Raw genomic sequence first — 22,537 nt, 5'->3', positions numbered from 1 at the left:
ATATATATATATATATATATAAATGTTTGTATAAATACACATATATATATATATATATATATATATATATATATATATATATATATATATATCTAAATATATATAACGATATACACAGAAATCATATACGCCAGAAAACCGACATACACACAAACCCGATATATATATATATATAACATATATATATATATATATATATACAGTACACTACAACACATATCCACTAGCCCTAACCCAAACCCTAACCCTAAGGTCCGACACTATACATATATATATATATACATATATATATATATATATATATATATATATATATAACACTCTCCCTACCTGCACCCTAACCCTAACTCACTTACACACCCCGAACCCCAAGCTCCACCACTACGCACACTGGCACCCCTGCCCTAACCTAACTCCACTACTCACCCCAAACCCCAAGTCACTACTGCTACAGCACACCTACCCCAACCTCTACCTTAACCTCATTATACACACCCTAAACCCCCAAGCTCTCAGCACACCGCACACTCACCTATCACACACCTAACCCTACATCCCTGAGTATTGCACACTTACCTGTCCGCTCCCTACTCCTAAATCCCTCACTATCACATTCCCTTGTCGGTCTGATTTCACTGTCGGCGTCATTAGAAGTAGACCCATATATATATATATATATATATATATATATATATATATATATATACACACACACATATAGGTCTACTTTGATTCACTGAAAACTCATTTCACTGAATTTCAAAACACTCACACCAAAAGCTCAGATCACTGAAAACTCATTTCCCTGAATAACATTTCATTGAATGTAAGTACTGTTGGGCAGATAAAGTGTATATGCCACTTTTTCCACTGCAGTGAAACTCTGGAGTTAGTATAAATAGTTACGGGGGTGAGGGACACAGCCCCTCACTTTGGGGGTATGGGTGGCATAGACCCCACCTACTTTTGGTTTTATGTTGTTAGCTTTCAGTGAAATGAGATTCATAAATATAAAAGCTAAGTAAGAGGGGTCTATTCCCCCACACCCCAATGTTAGGATATATATATATATATATATATATATATATATATATATATATATATATATATATGGGTCTACTTTGAAAACTCATTTCACTGAATTTCAATTCACCCTCAAAAAATTGCTGAAAGCTCAAATAACTGAAAACTCATTTCACTATATCACATTTCACTGAATGAAAGTACTGTTGGGAAAATAAAACTTATATGCCCTTTTCCCCAGTATAGTGTGATCCTGGAGTTAGTATATATATATATATATATATATATATATATATATATATATATATATATATATATATATATATATATAGTTGGGGGGGTGGGGGCACAGCCCCCCACATTGGTGTGGAGGTGACATAGCCCCCCACCTATTTAGCTTTTATATTTATGAACCTCATTTCACTGAAAGCTAACAATATAAAGCCAAAAGCAGGTGGGGGGATATGCCACACACATACCCAATGTGGGGGGCTGTACCCCCCCACTCCAACTCTATATACTAACTCCAGGATCGCACTACCATTGTGAAAAGGACATATACATTTTATTTGCTCAGCAGTACTTACATTGAGAGAAATGAGATTTCAGTGAATTAAAGTAGACCCATATATATATATATATATATATATATATATATATATATATATATATATATATGTATGTATGTATATATATATATATATATATATATATATATATATATATATATATATATATATATATATATATATATGTGTGTATATATATGTATTTATATCAATATATATATATATATATATATATATATATGTGTGTGTGTGTGTGTGTCTGTGTGTCTGTGACTCAAATCCTCCCAGAGTGGATGATTGCTAATCAACTGAAGTGTAACACAACCAGAACTGCTGCCATGGCTCCTCATGTTATCTTAAGGAACTACAATTGTCTGATTCTAGTCCTACCATTCTTTGTAATGGTGACAGGTTTGTAGTTGTAAAGAAAGTTAAAGATCTTTTTGTAATTATTGATAACTGACTGGCACTTATAGACCAGGTATAAACTATAGTGAATCTTGGTATGATTATTGATGACAACTTGACACTGACAGACCAAGTGTAAACTATAATGAAAGCATCTTATTTTCACCCTCACAATAGCTCTCGTATTAAGTACTTCTTTTGTTCAGAAGAGCATTCAAGGGTGGTGCATGCCTTGATGTTTGCAAGTATTATTTACTCAACTCTCTTCCTGGGACTTCCAAACTTTGAGTTTACCTGCAGCTGGTACAGAATTCAGTAGCTCAATAACTTACAGGCATTTCAGGATACATTCACGTTACTTAAGTTCTGTGGAATCTTCAATGGTTACATGTTTGAGCTCATACTATCTTTTAAAGTTCTGATTTCTCCTTTTGTTTACTTAGCTGTGGATGATGTAAGACTTCCATAGATTAACAAGCACTGGGTTCCCACTGTTTTGTTTGTCCCTTTGCTCCTCTTCCATGGGGATTGATAAAGGTGCCACAAGTGCATTAGGAGGCATCCATTATCCAGTCTTTTAGTATCAGTCTCCATTGAACCTCCTCCCACAACAGTTGAAAGGAGTGCTGCACTCTTGTCAGGATTAACAGGGCCCTTAAAAATCATTTATTGTCTGTATCATATACTGTATTGACTAAGTACATCATTATTTTATTCATCTATTTATTGTGTTTTCATTACCAGTACATTTCTTGTTTCTTTTTGCCTGTTTTATCTGTATTTTGTTTTTGCATATACAATTTATCTGTTTTTAACTGTGCTGGTAACAAGGACATTAAGGTATCTGAATTTGAATTTAGAGTTGTTTATGTCTGGGTGAGTGTCAGGAACGTAACATAGTATGCTGTTCTGAGTATAAATCATTTTCACATCTAGCCTGCAAGGATATCAGTACTAGGAAGTGTTAGGGAACAAATTAACAGACCAGTAATTGTTCTTTGAAGTTAGTTGGCATTCATGAAAATGTATTTTAGGAGCAGGCCTAATAAAAATGGTTTGTCATCACACACTGGCTCATGCTGTATTCTGATTTATTTCATACAGACAATGATAACATCTGAATGAATCAGGAGTAAAACAGAAAACACAACACTACTACTTGCTCATGTTTAGGACGGTAGGACATTTTCACGCTTCTGTTTCTCAGCTTTTGGCAAGAGTACTATTTTTTAGACAGCAGGAAAAAAAGTTGTGGGGGTTTCCTGAGAAAACTGAGCAGACGGTGCCTTATGTGTCTACTGAGTTTAAACACCACACATGGTATTCAGTGGTGTCTTGGACCGCAGTCTTCAGTGAGAGATTATCTATCAGTACTAAGTTAAGGGTGAGAAGTATAACAGGAGACCTGACAGAGTGTTGTGCTGTAGAAAAGGTATGAAGTCTCAGTGTCGCACTAAAACCTGGACAAAGATTGTAAGGTCAAGCTATTTAACAAACATTTACTTCTGCTTGGTGAACACAACTGTGTGTAACCTATAAGGGAAAAAATGGAAATGTACACAGCTACTGATTCAAAAAACGATCAGAAGTATAACATTTGCATATGATCAGATTAATTAAAAACTATCAGTTTCTCTCCTCTTTCCTGTTTACTTAGAAGAAGTGTTAAGCTTAGCAGGTTATAAATGAACTCATTCTGCACTTTTTGTAGATCCTATAAGAAAATTGGCCCAAACAGTTTTAGAATCTCTTGTAAATGACATAGTAAAACAGTAATATACTAAAAAAGTACTAAGTTGCAAACAATTTTCAAGCATGCATGGTACCTTTGTAAACTGTGTTGCCTTTGGTTTCATTTATCGTCTCCAGGAGTCCATCTCTTATGAACTGGATCACACCGTGAGGGTCATCATTCTTCAGAATGGTAACATTAACCTGGGAAGCTGTCCCTAACTTGCTTGCTGGTTGTCCATGAGTGCTCAGTAAGACAGCATAGTGTTCATTCAGCTGTAAAGGAAACACTACAACTGTAAGCACAGCATAAATCATTTATTTTGCTCAGAATTAAATCTGATCCAGCTAATTAAAATGAAAATGCTGCTACCTCAGTGTTGCTGTTATTGAAAAGCAGTAAATGATTATCAGTTCCCAGTCAAACAAAGGATGACTTAAGATATCTTCAGGTTAAAAAATGCTGCTTCTCACATATTTTGGCCAAATTTGCTAAAATGAGGATTTAACTTTCTCATCATGCAACAGTCTTGTTTAGTGATAGTAAATCTAGAGGTATGGGATGCAGAGTGTTGCATATGGGAGATGTGTGGGGTAGCTTAAAAGAAGAGCATTTTTTCTGTTTTCTGACACACTGCCTTAGTTCTGTAGGTCTTAACAACTGAGGATACAGATTATACATACACACACACACACACACACACACACACACACACACACACACACACACACACACACACACACAGATAGATAGACAGACATAGATATCTTTATTGAAAAACTTAAAAACTGGCATCCAATATTCTGCAATTGCCACAATGTACAATAACCGTTTATATGTTTGCAGACATTGCAACATAGTAAGAGAAAGGCTATTTCATTTTCAAAACAGACACATTTTACTGAACCACAGAAATATTGCTTGTACTGCATTTGTAACAGCAACACTTGGCCTGAAAAACAATGTTGCTTAACAAGATGCCTGCTTTATGTCAATAAATGTAAAAACAAAAACAACAAGTTATCATAATCTCTCTGAGTACCTCGCTCTAACCTAAAACCTTCCATGCGTTTGTTTTTATATATAAGGAAATCTTCACTTACTCAATGTCAGGCAGATTTCCAGTTATACAAAATGGCTGTAAGCAACACTACTAACCATTTATCCAGTCTGTACCTGTTATGGTAATGCCTAAGGACCAGTAGCACAAATATGATGTAGGAAGTAATATATACTCATCAGCTGAGGTGCAAACAGTATTAAGCCTTTCCTGGAATTCCTAACTGCTAGGCATTGTAGTACTATATAGACGTAATCCATGTATTCAGCAGTGTATCACCACCATTTGTCACTGCTAGTACAATTACTTTCCTCATGTCAGTCTACCAAGGGTAGGAAATATCATTTCTAAATTAATTTAAAGTTGTATAAGTCACTAGTGTGACAATGTTATGTTTTTATATTCTTTCATACGTCTTTGTCAGTGGTTTCCCTTCTATTATTTTCCAGTGGTTTTTCAAAGTGTTGAAAGGGGATTTAAGATTGGCAAGAAGACATTGACAACAATATGAGATTTTCATTTTGTCTGCATTTCTTAAAAACAGTTTCTAACTAAGTGAAGAGTGAAATAAAAGATTGCAATTTTTTGATGAATAATCAGTTATACAGATGGCATTCTTACTCATACAACAACTTAATACTACAAAGTGAAACCAGAAAAGTGAAGTTTGGCACAGACAAATTTGTCACGGGACTGTTTAATGTGGGATGGGGGGGTTGTTGGGTGGTGGTAGCTGTGCTAGGTTATTTGGGTGGCTGAGAAGAGTTAGGAAAGGGTTAAGTGAGTTGGGATTTGAAGAGAAATGAGGTAGTGTGAGGGGTAGGGCTTGAAGGGCTTTTGAAAAGAAATCTAGAGTGAATAAGCACATTTTGGTGTGGTCTTGTTGTCCTCCCTGCCCGACCCAATTGATTTTGGTTTGAGGTTTGTTACGCAGGCCTGACCCTCTTCTGTTCCCCCTCTACAGGATTGTGGATAGAAAATTGGTAGTTGTGAGGAATTAAGGTGAGTGGGGACGCTGCCTTTGTTGTTTATCCAAGGTGAGCGGGTACGCTGCCTTTGTCTTTAGTTATTGCATGTATGGGTGAGCGGGGACACTGCTTGTATGTTGATTTGATTGATGTTTGATACAGTTTTGTTGTTGTTTCGTTAGCTAACTGTATTCAAGGAGTGAGCGGGAACGCTGCCCTTATGTCTTTTATGTCTTTTATGTTTCAATAAAGTTATGTTATTAAGCAATTTTATCACAATAAAGGTCGTCAAACGTCTGTGGGTGTTTGTGTATTTATTAGGACCGTGACAAGTATCCATTGCAGGGGAAAAAGACAAAATGAGGTTTGCCAACCTTTCTGTATTAGGTTCTCTGCAAAAAAAGGAATGCAATATGCAATATAATTGCCTAGAACAGTGTCTAGTGAGAAAAAGGCCTGTTTCCACTGAAGTTATGCTAAATAGAATATACTACTCCTGACATGAATATGCAACCATTTTACAAGAAGCACATAGTCCAGAAATAAAAATATAATAACAGTATGCAATGCTACATAGTTGAATCTGAAAATATTAAGACAACTTTGAGAGGAACTAATAACTGCAGATGGAGATCATGCAACATTTTGAGCACCTACACAAAACGGTAAGACACTAAAGAAAAATGTAGATATTGGGAGACCATCCCATTGTGTAGCATCAGTATTTCTGCCACTTGCCCCAGGTTTAGGTATAGCCTGTGAAACAGACATAAAGAAAGTGCTCCAGGAAACCATATCACTTTCAGAGATTAATAGCAATCACAGAAAAGAAGACACAGTGAGAAAACCACGTGCATATTGAATGCCAATGCTTCAGTTCCGTGAAAAGAAGCTCAGTATGGAAAATAGGCCTTTAAAGTGCCAATAAAGCAAAATCTGCTACCATATTTATGTTTGTTTATTTTATTTATTTATTATTTTTGTTAATAATGTTGCTAAACTAATATGAGACTTTGGGCCAGATTCAATAAAGCCTACACTAAGTGCACACGATATGTATTCAATAAAATTCTTATCACATTTTTGTGCTTTCTAGTCACTCAGAAAGATTACAGTAAATGTACATGTAGTCTACACTTTGTGATAACCTTTATGAATCCCTGTCAATATCTACAGGTCTAAAGGCGCAAGGATATCAGTAGGAAAACTACGTTATGGCTGTGTTGTTCATATAAATAATTTCAGCACTGTTACCCACCGCACAAGTCCTCACATTAATAAGGAAAAAAGACCCTTTATCTTGTTCCATGCAAACTTCCAGAAGTTTAGAAGCATAATGTTTAAGGGCAGAACTTCAACCTTTTACCTGCATCAGTGTTTCCACAGAGTAGTGCCCCCCCGCCCTTTACACTGTTGTTACTTATTGGACTCATGATGAGTGATGGTCCTAAAAAAGTATGTCTGTTTCTTACCCTTTTTCATTGGAGAATTGGAACTTGCCTTATGGTTCTCAGGGCATTTCAATGAGGCCCCCACAACTGTACATATCTCCAACTATGAAGCAGCTGCAAACTCCTAGCTGAATGACAATGGTCTCTCTCTTCATTTCTGCTGCTCAGCTTCTCAGGTTACTTAGTTGAGGATGAAAAGATGAAAGATAGACATTAGGAGTATAGTAGTTCCCTCACCCATTTTTTATCAATATTATATGGAAGCCTGATGGCAGCATGCCCCTAGACCCCTGATAATAGATTAGTATGCTGATTGTCCTGTGTATGAGTGTTGTTTTGGGCATGAACCCTTTAACGTGCATTTTAATGAAAAGGGATATGTACTGGTATCTTCAGATGGTGCTCCAACCTATATTTTACAGCGCTCCACAACTTTCAGCATTATCCCACCTAAGTGTTCTATGTTAACCTAGGTAGAGTAATGGTCTGGTTTATTGCAGAAAGCAGAAAACAGGACTTCAAAGTGTAGTATTTCACTCTTCAGGATAAGGAATACTTTGTTTTCCATTTCACTGCTGGATGTACAGGAGTAAAATAAAGATTCTTGGAAACAAGTACATCCGCATCTAGTCTATGATTCTGTTTGAGATGACTTGCATATGCACAAGCAATACATTTTTCCAGTGGAGCTCCTTCTGCAGGCAGTGTGTAATATAATCAAAACTTTAAACAGATCTTTCAGCAGAGATTGGTAATATTGAAGCCAAAAATCGTGCTAAATAGGTGACGGTGCCACAGAGTTGTGCTAAATAAGTAGCATTGCCATTGAGTTGTGCTAAATAAGTAGCAGTGCCACAGAGTTGTGCTAAATAAGTGAAAGTGCCACAGGGTTGTACTAAATAAGTAGCAGCACCATGGAGTTGTGCTAAATAAGTAGCAGTGCCATGGAGTTGTGCTAAATAAGTAGCAATGCCACAGAGTTGTGCTAAATAAGTGACAGTGCCACAGAGTTGTGCTAAATAAGTAGCAGCACCATGGAGTTGTGCTAAATAAGTAGCAATGCCACAGAGTTGTGCTAAATAAGTGACAGTGCCACAGCGTTGTGCTAAATAAGTGACAGTGCCACAGAGTTGTGCTAAATAAGTAGCAGTGCCCCAGAGTTGTAGGAACTACTTCAAATAGATTTTTCAATGCTGGAATGACAACACTAATGGATTTGTAATGAGTCTGAGAATTAAGCTATATAGCAGTAGTACAATATAGTTCTGTTGCATTTATTAGAAAAATTAATAAGAAGCAGTGGTTTGTACAAGAAAGCTGAAAGGAAAGTGGCTGCCAATTTCTTTCTTGCTAATAATGTGCATCTATTTTTTTACTAAACAGTAGCGTGGCAACTGTTGCTTTCTGGACTCATTTTAAATAGCACATTACATTAATACATCACTGTCACATCACAAAAAAATGCAAAGTAAACTATCACTGCTTCAGTTGGCAATTTCCCCTACATGGTATCTCAGAGTAGGGTTGCAGGTACACAGCTGTGCTATGTTGCTAACAATGTGTGTAACTTTTTTTATCTGATCAGTTATACAGTGCCAATTGTTGTTTTACACTTGTTAAAATGCTGTATGATGTTTTGCCTTTGTTTTAACAAGCAGAGCAAAATGTCAAGTTCATAGAAAAGAACTAGGCTAGCTGCCCTTTCAGGCTTAGACAAGTTCCCTTTTTTCTGCTTGAATTAATGTATCCCATTTGGTTAAAGATAGGCCTTACTCTTCCCAGGGTGAATAATTCATATTACCTCTAAAGAGATTACCTGATTATTATCATCATTCATACCATAGATAATTTGAGGGATCCATGCACAGGATAAAGCATTTTAGGGCTGCTTCTATCCATTAGAGTGTAGGCGTAGTCCTGGGGTAAATGTTCTATTTCTGCATCCACAGATCCAGGTTATACATGACTATGGATAGGGATGAACTTTTAGAATATTCATGTATTTCAGTAAAGCTATTAATAGCACATAACAGTGCTATGTTGCTTAAATATGTGTCCTGCTTGATAAAAGGTATAATATAAAACCTACAGTTAGACAACTGCTACAACGCCAAGTGATGCTTCTCAGAATTATTTTAAAATAGTTTATGTTACTTCTCTACTGGTGTAAAGTACAATGCAATTTGTCATAGCTGCAGTCCCCCATTGAGCATCTCCAAATAGGGCTTATCAGCACGACAAACTATTTTGCTAAAATATGTGTCTAGTATGTTTTTAATTTAAAAGTACAGAATTAAATGTTACTTTCTATAGTTATTTTGACATTCTTTGTCTTGTTTTATATCATAGCTCCACTCCAACTGCACTATGTGTTAACAATATATGTTCTATCTTTTTTAATACAACATTACAGCATGCTGACAAAGAAAGTAAAAGTGGTATAGCTTGGAGATCTCATATTAACAATTATTTTCATAGAATACTGTTAATCATGTTTTATTTTTTCAGTCTTTTTTTTTCTCAGTCATGATAAAAATCCAAAACATAATATCACATTTCCAGTGGGGAAAAATTCCAAAATGTTACGTGGTTCTTTCTGGAATTGTTCTAAAATACTGTGAATTATGTTTCTGATTATATATCTGTTATTTTCTCCCTCCTTTAGAAGTTTCCTGATTCCAATGTAATAAATTTTGCATTGAAAGAGAAACAATATATATCTATTAAAACACTTTCTAGGATTTCTTCTAATGCTAAATAACTAATAACCTAAAAGCTAAGATTTGGCATTGACAAATGCTTGCTTTTATTAACATTCTGTTCTGCCTCTTTTCAAATACTGTTGTGCAAGGCCAGATGTTAGCAGAATAATAAGCATTTGCATTTTTTATTTACAGAGCCTCACTGTTTGCACAGAGGGGTGCATTCTTGTCAGTTGATGTTTTTGGCAGTTCTGGGTTTTCATGGTAAACCGGGCTAGCAGGGTATTTGTTTCATTCCCTTGGGAGGTACCTTTTCACAACTCTGTCATATGTGCTAGTGCTGTTTTCCCTCTCCTTTTCTGTTGATGATGTCACAGTTTATCATTAATCCAGTCTTAAAATGTTATACATCTATGGTGAGTGGTGAAATTATCTTACTTATCCAATTATTTCAGTATCCATCCTCAACCCCTTTTTCCCATTTTGCACATGGGGTCAGGGTGTCATGTTACCAAATATTTGAATCTAAATATCAGAAAGGGAGAGGGCAATCTTTGGCACTATTTTACAGTATAAAGGGACAGGGTGAGCATTTGGGAGCTTATGGATAAAACTGTATCACAGTCATAACAATAAATATTAAAAGTCACTGTGTCACTGACCTAACAGGTAACACACTTGCTTTTAGTACTGGAAGGTCAGAAGACTGTGGGTTCTATCCTCACACCAGGTAACTGGATTCATTTTTCAATGCTGACACTCTAGTACCACATAATGGGTGGGGGGGTGTTGCATTCATGACTGCGCTGTCATTCAGGTATGAGGTTAAACCAAGGTAAATGTAAAAGATCCCAGTCATAAAATCACAATGTAAAACAAATCAGGTTTGCACCATAATACGCAATGGTAGGCATGGCACACCACAAGCAAGGTGCAAGGGTTGCCAAGGGCCCGCGACACTGTTCGGCGCTGTAACTATCAATTAGTAGTCAATGCCATGCAAATGAGGCAGGTAATACTGAATCGCAAACGTCCCGCCGAATTAAGGATGTTCCTGAAGGCACAGCGCTATAACACCGAGGAGTGTATCAGAGGTGATACATGACATCAGCAGAGGGGTGTGCCACCATATCAGTAAGCACATTGGAGCAATGCAAATCTGGCCTGGCCGTTGCTAAGCAAAGCTGCAGAACAGGGGTGGGGAGGAAGGTATAGAACTGTTTAGCTGAGAGCACACATGGTGCCCGAAAGCGCATGTGTACGGGGATGAAATCGTGCCCGAAACCCGGTAAGCAGGTGCACGCGCCACAAACAATAGCACAAACAGGGGAAGAAAAGAAGGAAATGCAGAAGCAGGGTAATTGGCGTACTAATGAGCAATTAACACCAATCAACTCACGGCGGCCAATCGATGGCAGTAGACAAGCCTGCATGCAGAAACCTGCAAAACAGGACAGGGGAGGCATAGGATTGCAAAGAAAGGAGGGGAGGACTTGGAATGCAAAGATAGGAGAACTGTCATAGCAGAGCAAAGCAAACCCACAGTAGACTGGCAATAGCACACATTACGCAAGATAAGCCAGGTCTAGGAAGGTACAAATGAAAGCAGGCTGCTGGATGCATGCCAGCAAATGGTAGGTGTAACATGCACAAATGTAAACGGAAGGGCAGAAGGTAATTCACGGCATCCAAATGTAATGCAACACCAAAGGCAGCACAATAGTGGTTCCGTTAATAAAACACAGAAGATACCCTGTAGCCACGATCGTACATACACACCCTATGACATCATCAGTGTTCACAGCAAAACAGTATAAAGTGTGAAAGCACCCAACACACACCTGTGTATTCCCAAACACTGCACTATTAAACAGACGGGGAACATTTAAAATGTACATGTTGGGAGCTGCCATAGCTGTGATTCATCAGCATGTGTTACAGACCGACGGTGTTGTGGAGGATGATGCCGACAACCACCGTAGGCCTTGGAGGAGGAGAAGAGTGTTCAGACCAAGGGTAACCTACCAGGGACTACATGATCTGGAGATAGTAGAGCATTACAGGGTGGACAGGGACATCTTACAGCAAATAGTAGAGCTGTGCCAGCCACGCCTGAGAACCAGAAACAACAGAAGGGAACCCATCCCAGTGAACACGAAGGTATGTGTAAGCTTGCGAATACTAGCCACAGGTACCTTTCAAAGTCCATCTGGAGATATAATGGGGATCTCACAGGCATCGGCATCCAGGGTACTACACCATTTCCTGGATGTTATGTTACCACATGCCAATGAGCACATATACTTCCCCCGAACTCAGGAGGAGTTGGCCAGCAATATGTGTCACTTCCACTGTGTGGCAAACTACCCGGAGGTACTGGGTGCGATAGACTGCATGCACATACAAATCAAGTCACCACCCGGTTAGTATGGTAGGCACTACATAAATCACAAGGGATTCCACTCAATCAACTTCCAGGTCATGTGCAATGCCCAGGGCATTATCATGGATGTGTGTGCTGGCAGCCCTGGAAGCTACCACGACTCCCATATCTGGCATGCCTCACAGCTGTATCAGGTATTTGTCAGGGGGGACATCCCACAAGGCCACCTTGTGGGGGATGCTGGCTATGCACTGGAGCCGTGGATGATGACCCCCATCAGAAATGCACACACACCGATGCAAGAACGCCATAATGAGGCACATGCACAAACCAGAATCATCATAGAGCGTGTGTTCGGGATGCTGAAATCATGGTTCTGGTGCTTGGACACATCTGGTGGAGCCTTGCAGTACTCTCCAGGCACGTGTGCCCACATCTTCATAGTATGTGCCATGCTACATAATATGATCCTGCGGAAACAGCTGCAGCAGGGTCAAAATGGGGGAGGGCCTCACAGCCCACCGCAATTGCCAAGGCCAACACAGGCACAGAGGGATGCAGATGACGGACACACTGTGCCAGCCCCAGTAGGCAGACGGAGGCGTGCCCAATATGCCTATGCCTTGGCAAAGAGGGAACGTATAGCACATACCTTGACAGTGTAGGCTCCCACGGACTGACACCCCTCCCCACCTGCACACACAGTAACATGGTTGGCACACAAAAACGACCACCAGTAAATTGTGATGTATAGGTGGCCCACTGTGGAATCCTACATAGGCAGCCCTCAAACATTGTACATGCAACAGCCATTGGAACACGGAAATGTCAACACCTGAACAGTAGATGCACCTATCAGCATCTGTCGGTGCTGTGTTTATAGGCTCTCAGGTACATCGGTAGGTAAACGCCCAATTGTCAGAGGCAAAACACCAAACGGGGCAAACAGTGACTCCCGTCGCCACAACATCGAGTAAGTAACTGTCGCTTACTGGAGCAGAGGCAATCACGGGAGCACATGTGTGTAAGCACTGTCCTACACACACTCATCACGGATTCCCCGCTGCGTTACTGAGGGGCTCCACAAAATGTAATCATGGATGTTGTGTCAAGGCAGGGGATGTACCTATGACGGGCATTCGTCACCCCAGCATGCTGCATCCACGGTCGTATGAAGGTGTAGCACATTATCGGGTGTAGCTAATTGTGATATACATACCCAATGCCGGAGTACAGCCAGTAAACATCACATGGACATACCATTAACTGGACTCATCAATTTGTAAACTAACGGAGTTATCCATGTGAGTATAGTGTGGAGTAACTGCTGTAGTGTAATTCACATACAAAATGACATAATACGTGTACAACCACCAGATGTCCAAGTGGTACATGCAGTGACTATCGTGCATGTTCCCGGTCCCATGTCCTGCAAGGGATATAACGTAATCCCGACGGCACGGGTAATGCAGTCCAGATGCAGGTAATCAGAATATGTGTAGCACACGTTAGCGGGAATAAGCATTGCCCACAGCTGGTAAGCAATGTTTAAATACGACTATACGGACATGCACGAAACAGGGCTAAGCTTCACCGACCACTGCACAGATCACGGTCAATGATGTACAGAACAGGTGAAACCAGCATTAGTCACCCCTGAACAAATAGCGCCTGCTCTGAAGGGTAAAATGACCACTGCCAGGAGTGGAACAGGCATTCATGTATACAATCACCCAACACTATTGCTAGGCAAGATGTACGTACGGTAGGGTTGCCACAGTTCAAATGACCAATGTGGGACATACGCCAGATGTCTGCAGGACGACACATACACCCGGCCAGTATGAAAACCAGAACGTCAATGTTTTGCATAGATAAAAAGCTTATTCTAGTAATGGTCGCAGGTACGTGTTCCGGGTCCTGTAACATGTAGGTGGGTCAGATACATAATAAGTGTTTTATGCAACTATTACATAAACTATAGGGAATATGTTTGTCCCAAAGTCACAGGACATTTGCTATGTTCACAAATATTTTGCAGGACACAACTGCACAAAGAGGGACTGTCCCTCACAAAGTGGGACGGGAGGTAATCTTAACCTATGGCAGGTGTGTAATGTGACAGATACAGACACAAACATGCGGAGTCTAGGAAACACAGTATACACTGACAAACACACAATGAAAGGCGTAGCGTGCCTGTCACCACCCCTGTCTGAGATATGTATACATATATATATATATATATATATGTATATATATATATATATATATATATATATATATATATATATATACACATAGATATATATATATATATCTACACATATATAATACAGATAGAAAAGGCGATAGTGTGATATATGTCGATATATAAGGGGTCACTGACATCTGCAAATATATAGATTGGTCAACGACATTCAAAACACCTTTGAGGTACAAATAAATAGGATACCGCCAACTATGGAACGTGTCACACACCGACACGCATAACCAGGAGGCTGAAAGACAGAAAGAACACAGTACTGGAACAATAGAACTGTGAGCAATATGACGATAGTAAGGATATGTAGTCACCGCTGCCAGCGGTGTGGTCCACGTAGGTACCATGTACAACTGTGGTTGTGAGTGATGTAGCCTGTGTATGTGTGTGTTGAGGGTGCCATGTGTGTTTCCATGTGACTGTAAAGTGTGTGTGTGTGTGTGTGTGTGTGTGTGTGTCCGCATCGTGTGTCTGTAGGTGGCAACTCGGAGGTAGATGATTACAGTAGGTGCGGGTATAGCTAGCCGTAGGCATGCGGTAAACACCTGTCCCACATTGGGAGGGACACCCCCCCTGGGCAGGTGTGTCCTGACATGAAACATTACAAAGGGCAACTGTCCGAGAGTTTAGGACATTAGTATGTCCCAAATATTATGCAATAGTTGCAGGAAATACTCATGCCTGTATGTAAGAAATGGAAATGTTACATGCAAACCGATAAGTAGTTAAGGTCCAAGAACAATTGGTATGTAATGAGGATAAAAGTATGTGCTATCCTGTGTACTGACCGTGGCCATATGTCAGCCTGTAAAAACCACTGTGTGACCTGCAAGTGTCCAACTATGGCCATATGAAAAGGTGGCAAGCCATATCACAGAGGGTCTGACACCAACACCACTGCAATGACTGCAAATATCTGGGACAGACATACACGGGATAGCGGTCATTCAGAAATATCCCTGCACATATCGCCATACATCCGGAGATATGGAAGTATCAATCTCACCTGCATACCATATAGAAACCAATTAACAATGGCCCAAAGTAAATTCCCGTAACAGAAGTCTATTAAGTGATAGCACTGTAATTAGGGAAGAGGCCCACACACACATATATATATGGACTACGTAGAAATGCAAGCCTCACAAAACCTTATAATCTAAGTACACCCGCCTACATCCCCCACACTGGAAACAATAGCAATACAGACTGTAATCACAGCACAAACATCCAGTTAGTCAATTACATCTGCTGAACCGTTAACATACCTTGTGAGAGACACATTTAAAGGCGCCATGCAAACTTGTATCCATCGTATAACGGAACAAATGGCGATGTTACAAGTGTTTGCAATAGTCCGTTATCAGACGGGTGGGATGACAGGTACAGTCACAGGTAGAACCACATACTCAAGCCATCACACACAATCCACGGGGGACATGACTCCAAAATACACTTGGCTCTACACATAGCAGTTGCAATTACACACAACAAAACACAATACAGGCTGTCTCCCCGAAGGCAGGGCAAATGGCCAATGCCCAAGTGGAGAATTCAATTATACCCCACTGTTGCTGCGTAATTGGTGAATGGAGTAGCTGCACAGCTGAAGTGCACATAATTAGTCACACCAATTGGTGGCAGTAAACCACATGTTGCAGGTATTGACGTATATAAGGATGACTTGCCAGATATGCAAACTGTATGCTCATACCGTAAAACAGTTTAAAGAGTGATACAGAAGAGCGAGATAGAGACGAAATACCGGAACGATATCAAGGTATATAGAACACTAACTGTATGTATAGTATGTTCTGTATTAAGTTATGTCAGTGTATGCATAGCCTGGTTTGCAGTAATTAAAAGTGTCCGCCATGCATAAAGTGGGGAATGGTATTTATGTAGTGATGTCTTGCTGATCGTACTAATGCTTGTAGAAGTTGTGCATCCAGCAGTGGGCCACAAGGTAAACAGCACAGACACCACAAGGGATGCAACATGACGGCTTTATACAGAACAATGTCATACGACCCACTGTCAGTGGCAGGGTATGTCAAATAAGTACGTGCCATAGCAGGGGATAGTATATGTGGATATACTATAACAGTAAGCATGTGTATAGGCATATAACGTCAATGACATGTCTAAGGTGGTCCCTCTGTGCAAGTATGCTTTGAATTATGGGATACCATGTAAAACATGTGTAATGTATAGTACAGTAGATTGATATGTCAGATATGCTACACAGGAGAACAGGCATATGATGCATAACAAAGGTATTGTATAGTGATGTGAGTAGTATGTAATTAATTTATGTATAAACAGTTATGATGAAATAAATAATGTAATCCACTCTGTGCACTTGCAAAGGACACAAACATTACTCCCATACTAGAATAGCAGAAGAGATGTGACAGACAAACAAGAACATGATTGGCGTATACAATAACAGGATACATATGGCCTGTAGTCACGGGACATTGTAATAGCGTGACAGCTAATCTAAATGGAAGGGCTATTCCAGTAACCATGCACAAAGGACATGTAATAGCTCCACAGGTTCATAGTGGGGTACCATGCAGTCTGGCAAGTCTATGTGTAACAACTACAGTGTGCACACCAGTGGCACCTCTCTAGGGTAGTGTCCTGTGAACAGAAGAGCCATGTGTAACCTGCATCTCTGCACAGTACAGCCACTGCAGTGATCCCTGGTGCACATGTGTCCACCATCCACGAAGCGAGGTATGACATGAACACTGCTACTGACTGTCCATGCGTGATGTACATAGGAATCTTGTCCCAAAGCATGGTGAGGGTCCTGTCAGGGAATGCAACCCCCAAGCACATGCCACACACTGTCGCATGTGTGCACATATCCATGAGCATAACGCTCATAGTGGCTATTGTTTATGTCACGTATGCAGAGTATATCCATTAACATATTTGCAGACATGGGCCCTGTCTTTGCAGCAGAGGTCACCCCTGAGTATGTAGTCCGCAAATGTGTACAGACGTGGTGTCTGTACATAAGCCACAAACTTTAACTGTCGTAGCTCAATAAACGTCATGGCGTTTTAATGTTGAGTTATGTAATGCTATTGTGTAAGGTACACCCTAAGCAGGGTGTTGTACCCATGGATGTGTGTATAAGTCCGGTGTTCAGAGGTACAATGGGTGCCTATGTACCAGCTACACACCCAGTACAGACATGTGTGAACACATAGAAGGATATCCATGCCACAGTGGCAATGTGGTAATCACAGGAGTGTGTGTGACATACATGTGTTTTACAAACACGTACAATGCGACATGTATGTAGGGGACTAACACCTATGTGATAACCAGTGGGTGGATGGTGTACTGCAAAGGTGATGTTCATACCAAGTGTCATGCAGGTTGAGGCCATGATGTTCATATCGGTATCCGTCACAGTGACACCCGTATGGATGGGGTCTGTATCAGCTGGTGGAGCAACAACGGCGCTTGGTATGCAGTGGTCTGTAAAGCTAGGCAGGGAAGTCCCCTCAGTGGTAGCCTGTACCTCAGGGAAGCATATACCGAACATGAGGGCCCCATGACTGAGGACTGTGGTATGGCAAGTGTAACTGAAATGCAGTATGTGATATGGTATGCCACCCTCAGTGTGTGTGTCCCGTCCATTAGCCACTTTGCATAACATCCTGAGACATATGTTGTGATGTGCAGGTGGATGTGTATGTTGTCAATACCAGAATGGAGAATGGTGCTGAAAGGCAGCAAGAGGACAATGTAGGCTGTGTGGACCCCCGTGTCATCATCAACTACTCTGGTGACTGTATGAAAGGTGTTCAACAGGTGTATGAGGCATGCTGTGGCCCGAACAAGACCAACCCATCTGGCATCAAAGGACCGGAGCACAACAAAGACTCAGCGAATGATGTCCATGATGATATGTCCTATAGCCATGCAGAACAGTCCAGTGAGGTGTGTAGGGCAATAGTCCCAGTCGTGCATTGTGGCGCCGCCTGTGTGGATTGTAACTGTCGCTGTGTGCCAGTCAGGGGCCAAAATATCTGGTACAAGGCTATTACTGAATATGGTGTCCCAGTGGGGAGACATGTCATTCAGAGGTCTGTGGAGATAATAGCCTGGGATGTTGTAGGGTGACAAGGGGCCAGTGTCCTAGGACATATAGAGTGCAGGTCAGTACTGTGTAGGTGTGACCGCAGGTACACCGCAATGTTCTTGCAAGGAATGTGGCCCCGTAGGGAGTGAGAGGGTGTAATGTTAGCATTGAAGCCATCAGACAGCATGTTGTCAACATCATCTGTTACTGTCATGTTCCAGAGTGACAGTTGTATGTGTGAGCAGATGTGGGTATTGCATACAACTACTGACATACCACCATAATGCCTTGTGGTACATCTCGGAATGTGTCACAGTAATGTGTACGTAGCTAGTTATGGAGTATGTGATGAGGGATCCCGTCGCCCTACCGAGGCTGACCAGTGAGTTACCCCACCCATGGGAATGTACACCACTGTGCAACAGCCCCCACCTGTTGTTGTAAAGTATATCCATGGAACTGCACCCCCAGAGTGTCGTCTGTTATCTGGTGTGTACCATCATGACTCTGTGTGGAATAGCATGATCCATATTGTCGTGTACGTGCTAATGAAGTGCACTGGGGTATATCTCAGTGTTTGCATGTGCATTGTCCACCTTCACGTGTGTCATGAAGTCAACTACAGCTGTCATACGACATCTGTATTAGGTGTTGTAGTACTCATCTACTGTGTATGCCGTGAAGTGTGTGGTGCCGGTATGTGGCTAACAAGGGTGAGTAGCATATGTTCGGATTCCACCAATGAGGGGATAACCCCAGGTGTGGAACAGCAGTCACATGTTGGTAGTGTCCATGTCAAGGATACTGTTGGTCTTGGAGGTGGTGTTATGGGTCGAACCAGCCGAGTGGAGGTTATGACTCACGGACAGCTTACGCCTAATGTGTCAGTACATGTGCGGCTATCACAGTTAAGTGTGGGTTACTGTCAGTCTCACATCAGTATGAGCCCAACTGTCCAGTACACCATGAAATGAGGTCTGGTAACCATGGGGTATGTTGAATCCGCAGCTGGTAATACTGTGCATAGCAGTTCCGGATACAGTTATTTGCACATGGAGCACCTGTGATGCATTGTGCTAAGTAACCAGCTGGAATGTGTACAACATAGTGGAATATGGGGACACCTCAGCCGTGGGTGTACCAGTCCAGGTACGTGCCTGAGAGGTACGGTCTGTCTATAACCAGTCATTGCAGGTGTGCTCTGCAGAGCCAAGAGGCAGGTCCCAGTCACTGCAGAGATATTGAAGTGGTGCAGTATCAGGTGTGAGCCAAGAGGCAGGTCCCAGTCACTGCAGAGATATTGAAGTGGTACAGTATCAGGTGTGCCTTGCCTGCATGCGTCACAGAGGATGATGTCAAGCATTGTGTGACATGACCACATGTTTCGCTAGCCAGTTCCCGTTCTGGTGGTGACTGTTATTGGACACTGTGCAAGACAGGCAGTATAAAAGCAACAAGAGTCCAACATATGATCCGTACTCCCAGGCCTGACAGGTGCAGATCAACTGTGCAACAGCATCATGCTGTTTGACCAGGTCTGTCACAGTGGACGTATACCAGACACCTGTGGAATGACAGCAGAAGCATGGAAAACTGTTGGGAGTGACACAGTCACTCGTAGTACAGTGGTAACAGGTCCAGATGACTGCAAAATGCTCCCCAGGGCTCGGACCACACCATCAGGGCTACAACACTGGTGGGCTATTGCATGTCCCTGCACACGTAGTCTGTGCCCTGAGATATAACTTCAGTCACACAAACATGGAAAATGAGTCACATCGTACCTGCTGAGTTGTGGCATGTGTGCATAGGTTATGTTGCAGTACCAGTTACTTGACAGCAGGATGTAAGTGACTATCAACTTGTGTAGCCTGTTGAGTGGAACAGCAGTGTGACCACTGACAGTCACCTATGACAGGTGTCTTGTGTATGTTATGACACCCTATTGGCTGTATGTGATGGGCACACGTGTCTGTGGGCTATAGGTTTGTGTGGTTCTGTTTGGCGATGTGGGCTGCCATTGGTGCCCACACAGAGTATGGAGGGGTACTGTACAAGGTGTCTCCATATGTGTGGCCTGTGGTGGGGGTCATGTGGGACTATGTGATGAGTGGGGTGTGTTGCCAATGTTGCACATCCCCACATGACTGTCAGTTGCAGTCAGGGTTGGTGACAGTATAACCCCCAGCAGGGCTGCATATATGTGCATCCCCCACAGGCTGTACTGTTGTATGTTGGGAGGTGTGCATTGACTGTGTACATGAGAATAGCTCTATTGCCACATGTACAATATAGTCATCATAGTGACAGGCAATAGCACTGGTATGTGCCAGTTGGACATGCCTGTATATAAGTGGTACCTGCCAGGTGGACACGCCGTATAAACCACCATGTCTCACGAGGTATGTGAGTGATGTGTGTACGACAGCTGTTGTACTGTAAGCAAGCTGGAAATGTATGGACAGACAGTGTACCTGTGAGGACTGGTGTGAAATGGGTGCTAAACTTAGCAGTAGCTCATAACATGCCAAGAAGCTCTGAACAAGTGTTGAGCATGCCCATACATTACAGATAGGGTGTTGGATAATATCAACCCACAAGTGTTGATGACAGTCATGATTGGTGGCACCGCATCAGAACACTGCCGGGTATGGCCTGCAAGTCCATGAATCATTATAAATGTAGATGTTAGCAGTACAGATGTACAAGACAGTACGGATGTTTGACTACAAATGCCTTTGTATGTCACAGGAGTGTTCTACTAGTGGCCTGTTGACAGACTCACAACTACTAAAGGTGCTACAGTGATATGTGCATATCACACGGTGTCAGCTACAGTAAACCAGGGTTAATGTGTTGTACCCCACCCGCATTGTCGCCCATACCACACAGACAAATGTCAGCCATCTGTGTATATGAGGATGTGAATGGCCATGACCTATGGGCAATAGTTGTCACAGTGTTGCGAACAACATACAGAATGGGCTGTGTGTGACATATGTGCACATTCTGCTGGATGATATCAGCAATGACACCACTAGGGGAATACCCCTGTACCCATTAAGTAACACCTAGGCTGTGGTCAACATTATGGACACTGTGTTAGGGATGGTGTAGTGCAGTACACCTCCCGGAGCTGGAGACGTCTCCCTGGCCCTTTAGGTAGTCATCCGAGGTACCCATGACATGACAGGGTGGTATCCACGAGCACAGAGATCATTGGACAGGCATACACAGCACCCGTGTGACCAATATTGGAACACATATCACCCTCCAGGGGTAGGGCCCATGCGTGGATGGCCGATACCAGCTTCCACAATACTCACCTCCAGTATGCAGCATGCTATCCACCTTGCATACAGACATATGCCAAACTATGCTGTTAGACATGCTACATGTCCATAGCCTGATCTGAAAGACATACGTCATGGACAACCACCATCTTACGACTAGGATGGCCACACGCTGGACAGATCCCTGAGCCATACCTGTGACATACTCCCACCATACCATGCAGCCCTGCCCACATAGCTGCAAATATCATCCCTGTCATACATGGTGTGATGGCCGTATGGTAGATGTAGTATCAACTATATGGATCAGTAATGTGTCACTGATGCCCCTCGCGGTGGCGTAATGGGTGTTGGATACAGCTAGGAAACCCATCCCGTACATACTATAGCCGATAACCTTACCTGCGAATGATGTCCGACTAGCCATTGTCCCATGTCTATCACATGTGCAACACAGGCGATCCGTGGCAGGATGTTGAACAGCTGTACAGTGCAGTATAGATGTCTATGGCAAAACAGTTGCATGTACAGGTTTCCATGCGTACATGGCGCATTGTCACTGCCCAAGTCCCTTAAAGCT

General features: G+C 41.7%; 1 protein-coding gene across 1 annotated transcript in view; it reads right to left on the bottom strand.

The window, feature by feature from the left end:
- The window catches only part of ADGRV1 (adhesion G protein-coupled receptor V1), a 3,979,741-nt gene that overhangs the window by 3,613,113 nt on the left and 344,091 nt on the right, over positions 1–22,537 (bottom strand). The window contains exon 14 of the mRNA XM_044064182.1: positions 3,827–4,007. Coding sequence (XP_043920117.1) covers positions 3,827–4,007 — 181 coding nt within the window. The remainder of the gene's footprint in view (positions 1–3,826; positions 4,008–22,537) is intronic.

Source organism: Protopterus annectens, chromosome 2.part2 (assembly GCF_019279795.1).
Source record: "Protopterus annectens isolate FY-2018-M chromosome 2.part2, PAN1.0, whole genome shotgun sequence".
NCBI lineage: Eukaryota > Metazoa > Chordata > Ceratodontiformes > Protopteridae > Protopterus > Protopterus annectens.
The sequence above is the reverse complement of the archived record's forward strand: the minus strand, read 5'-3'. Positions and strand labels throughout refer to the sequence as shown.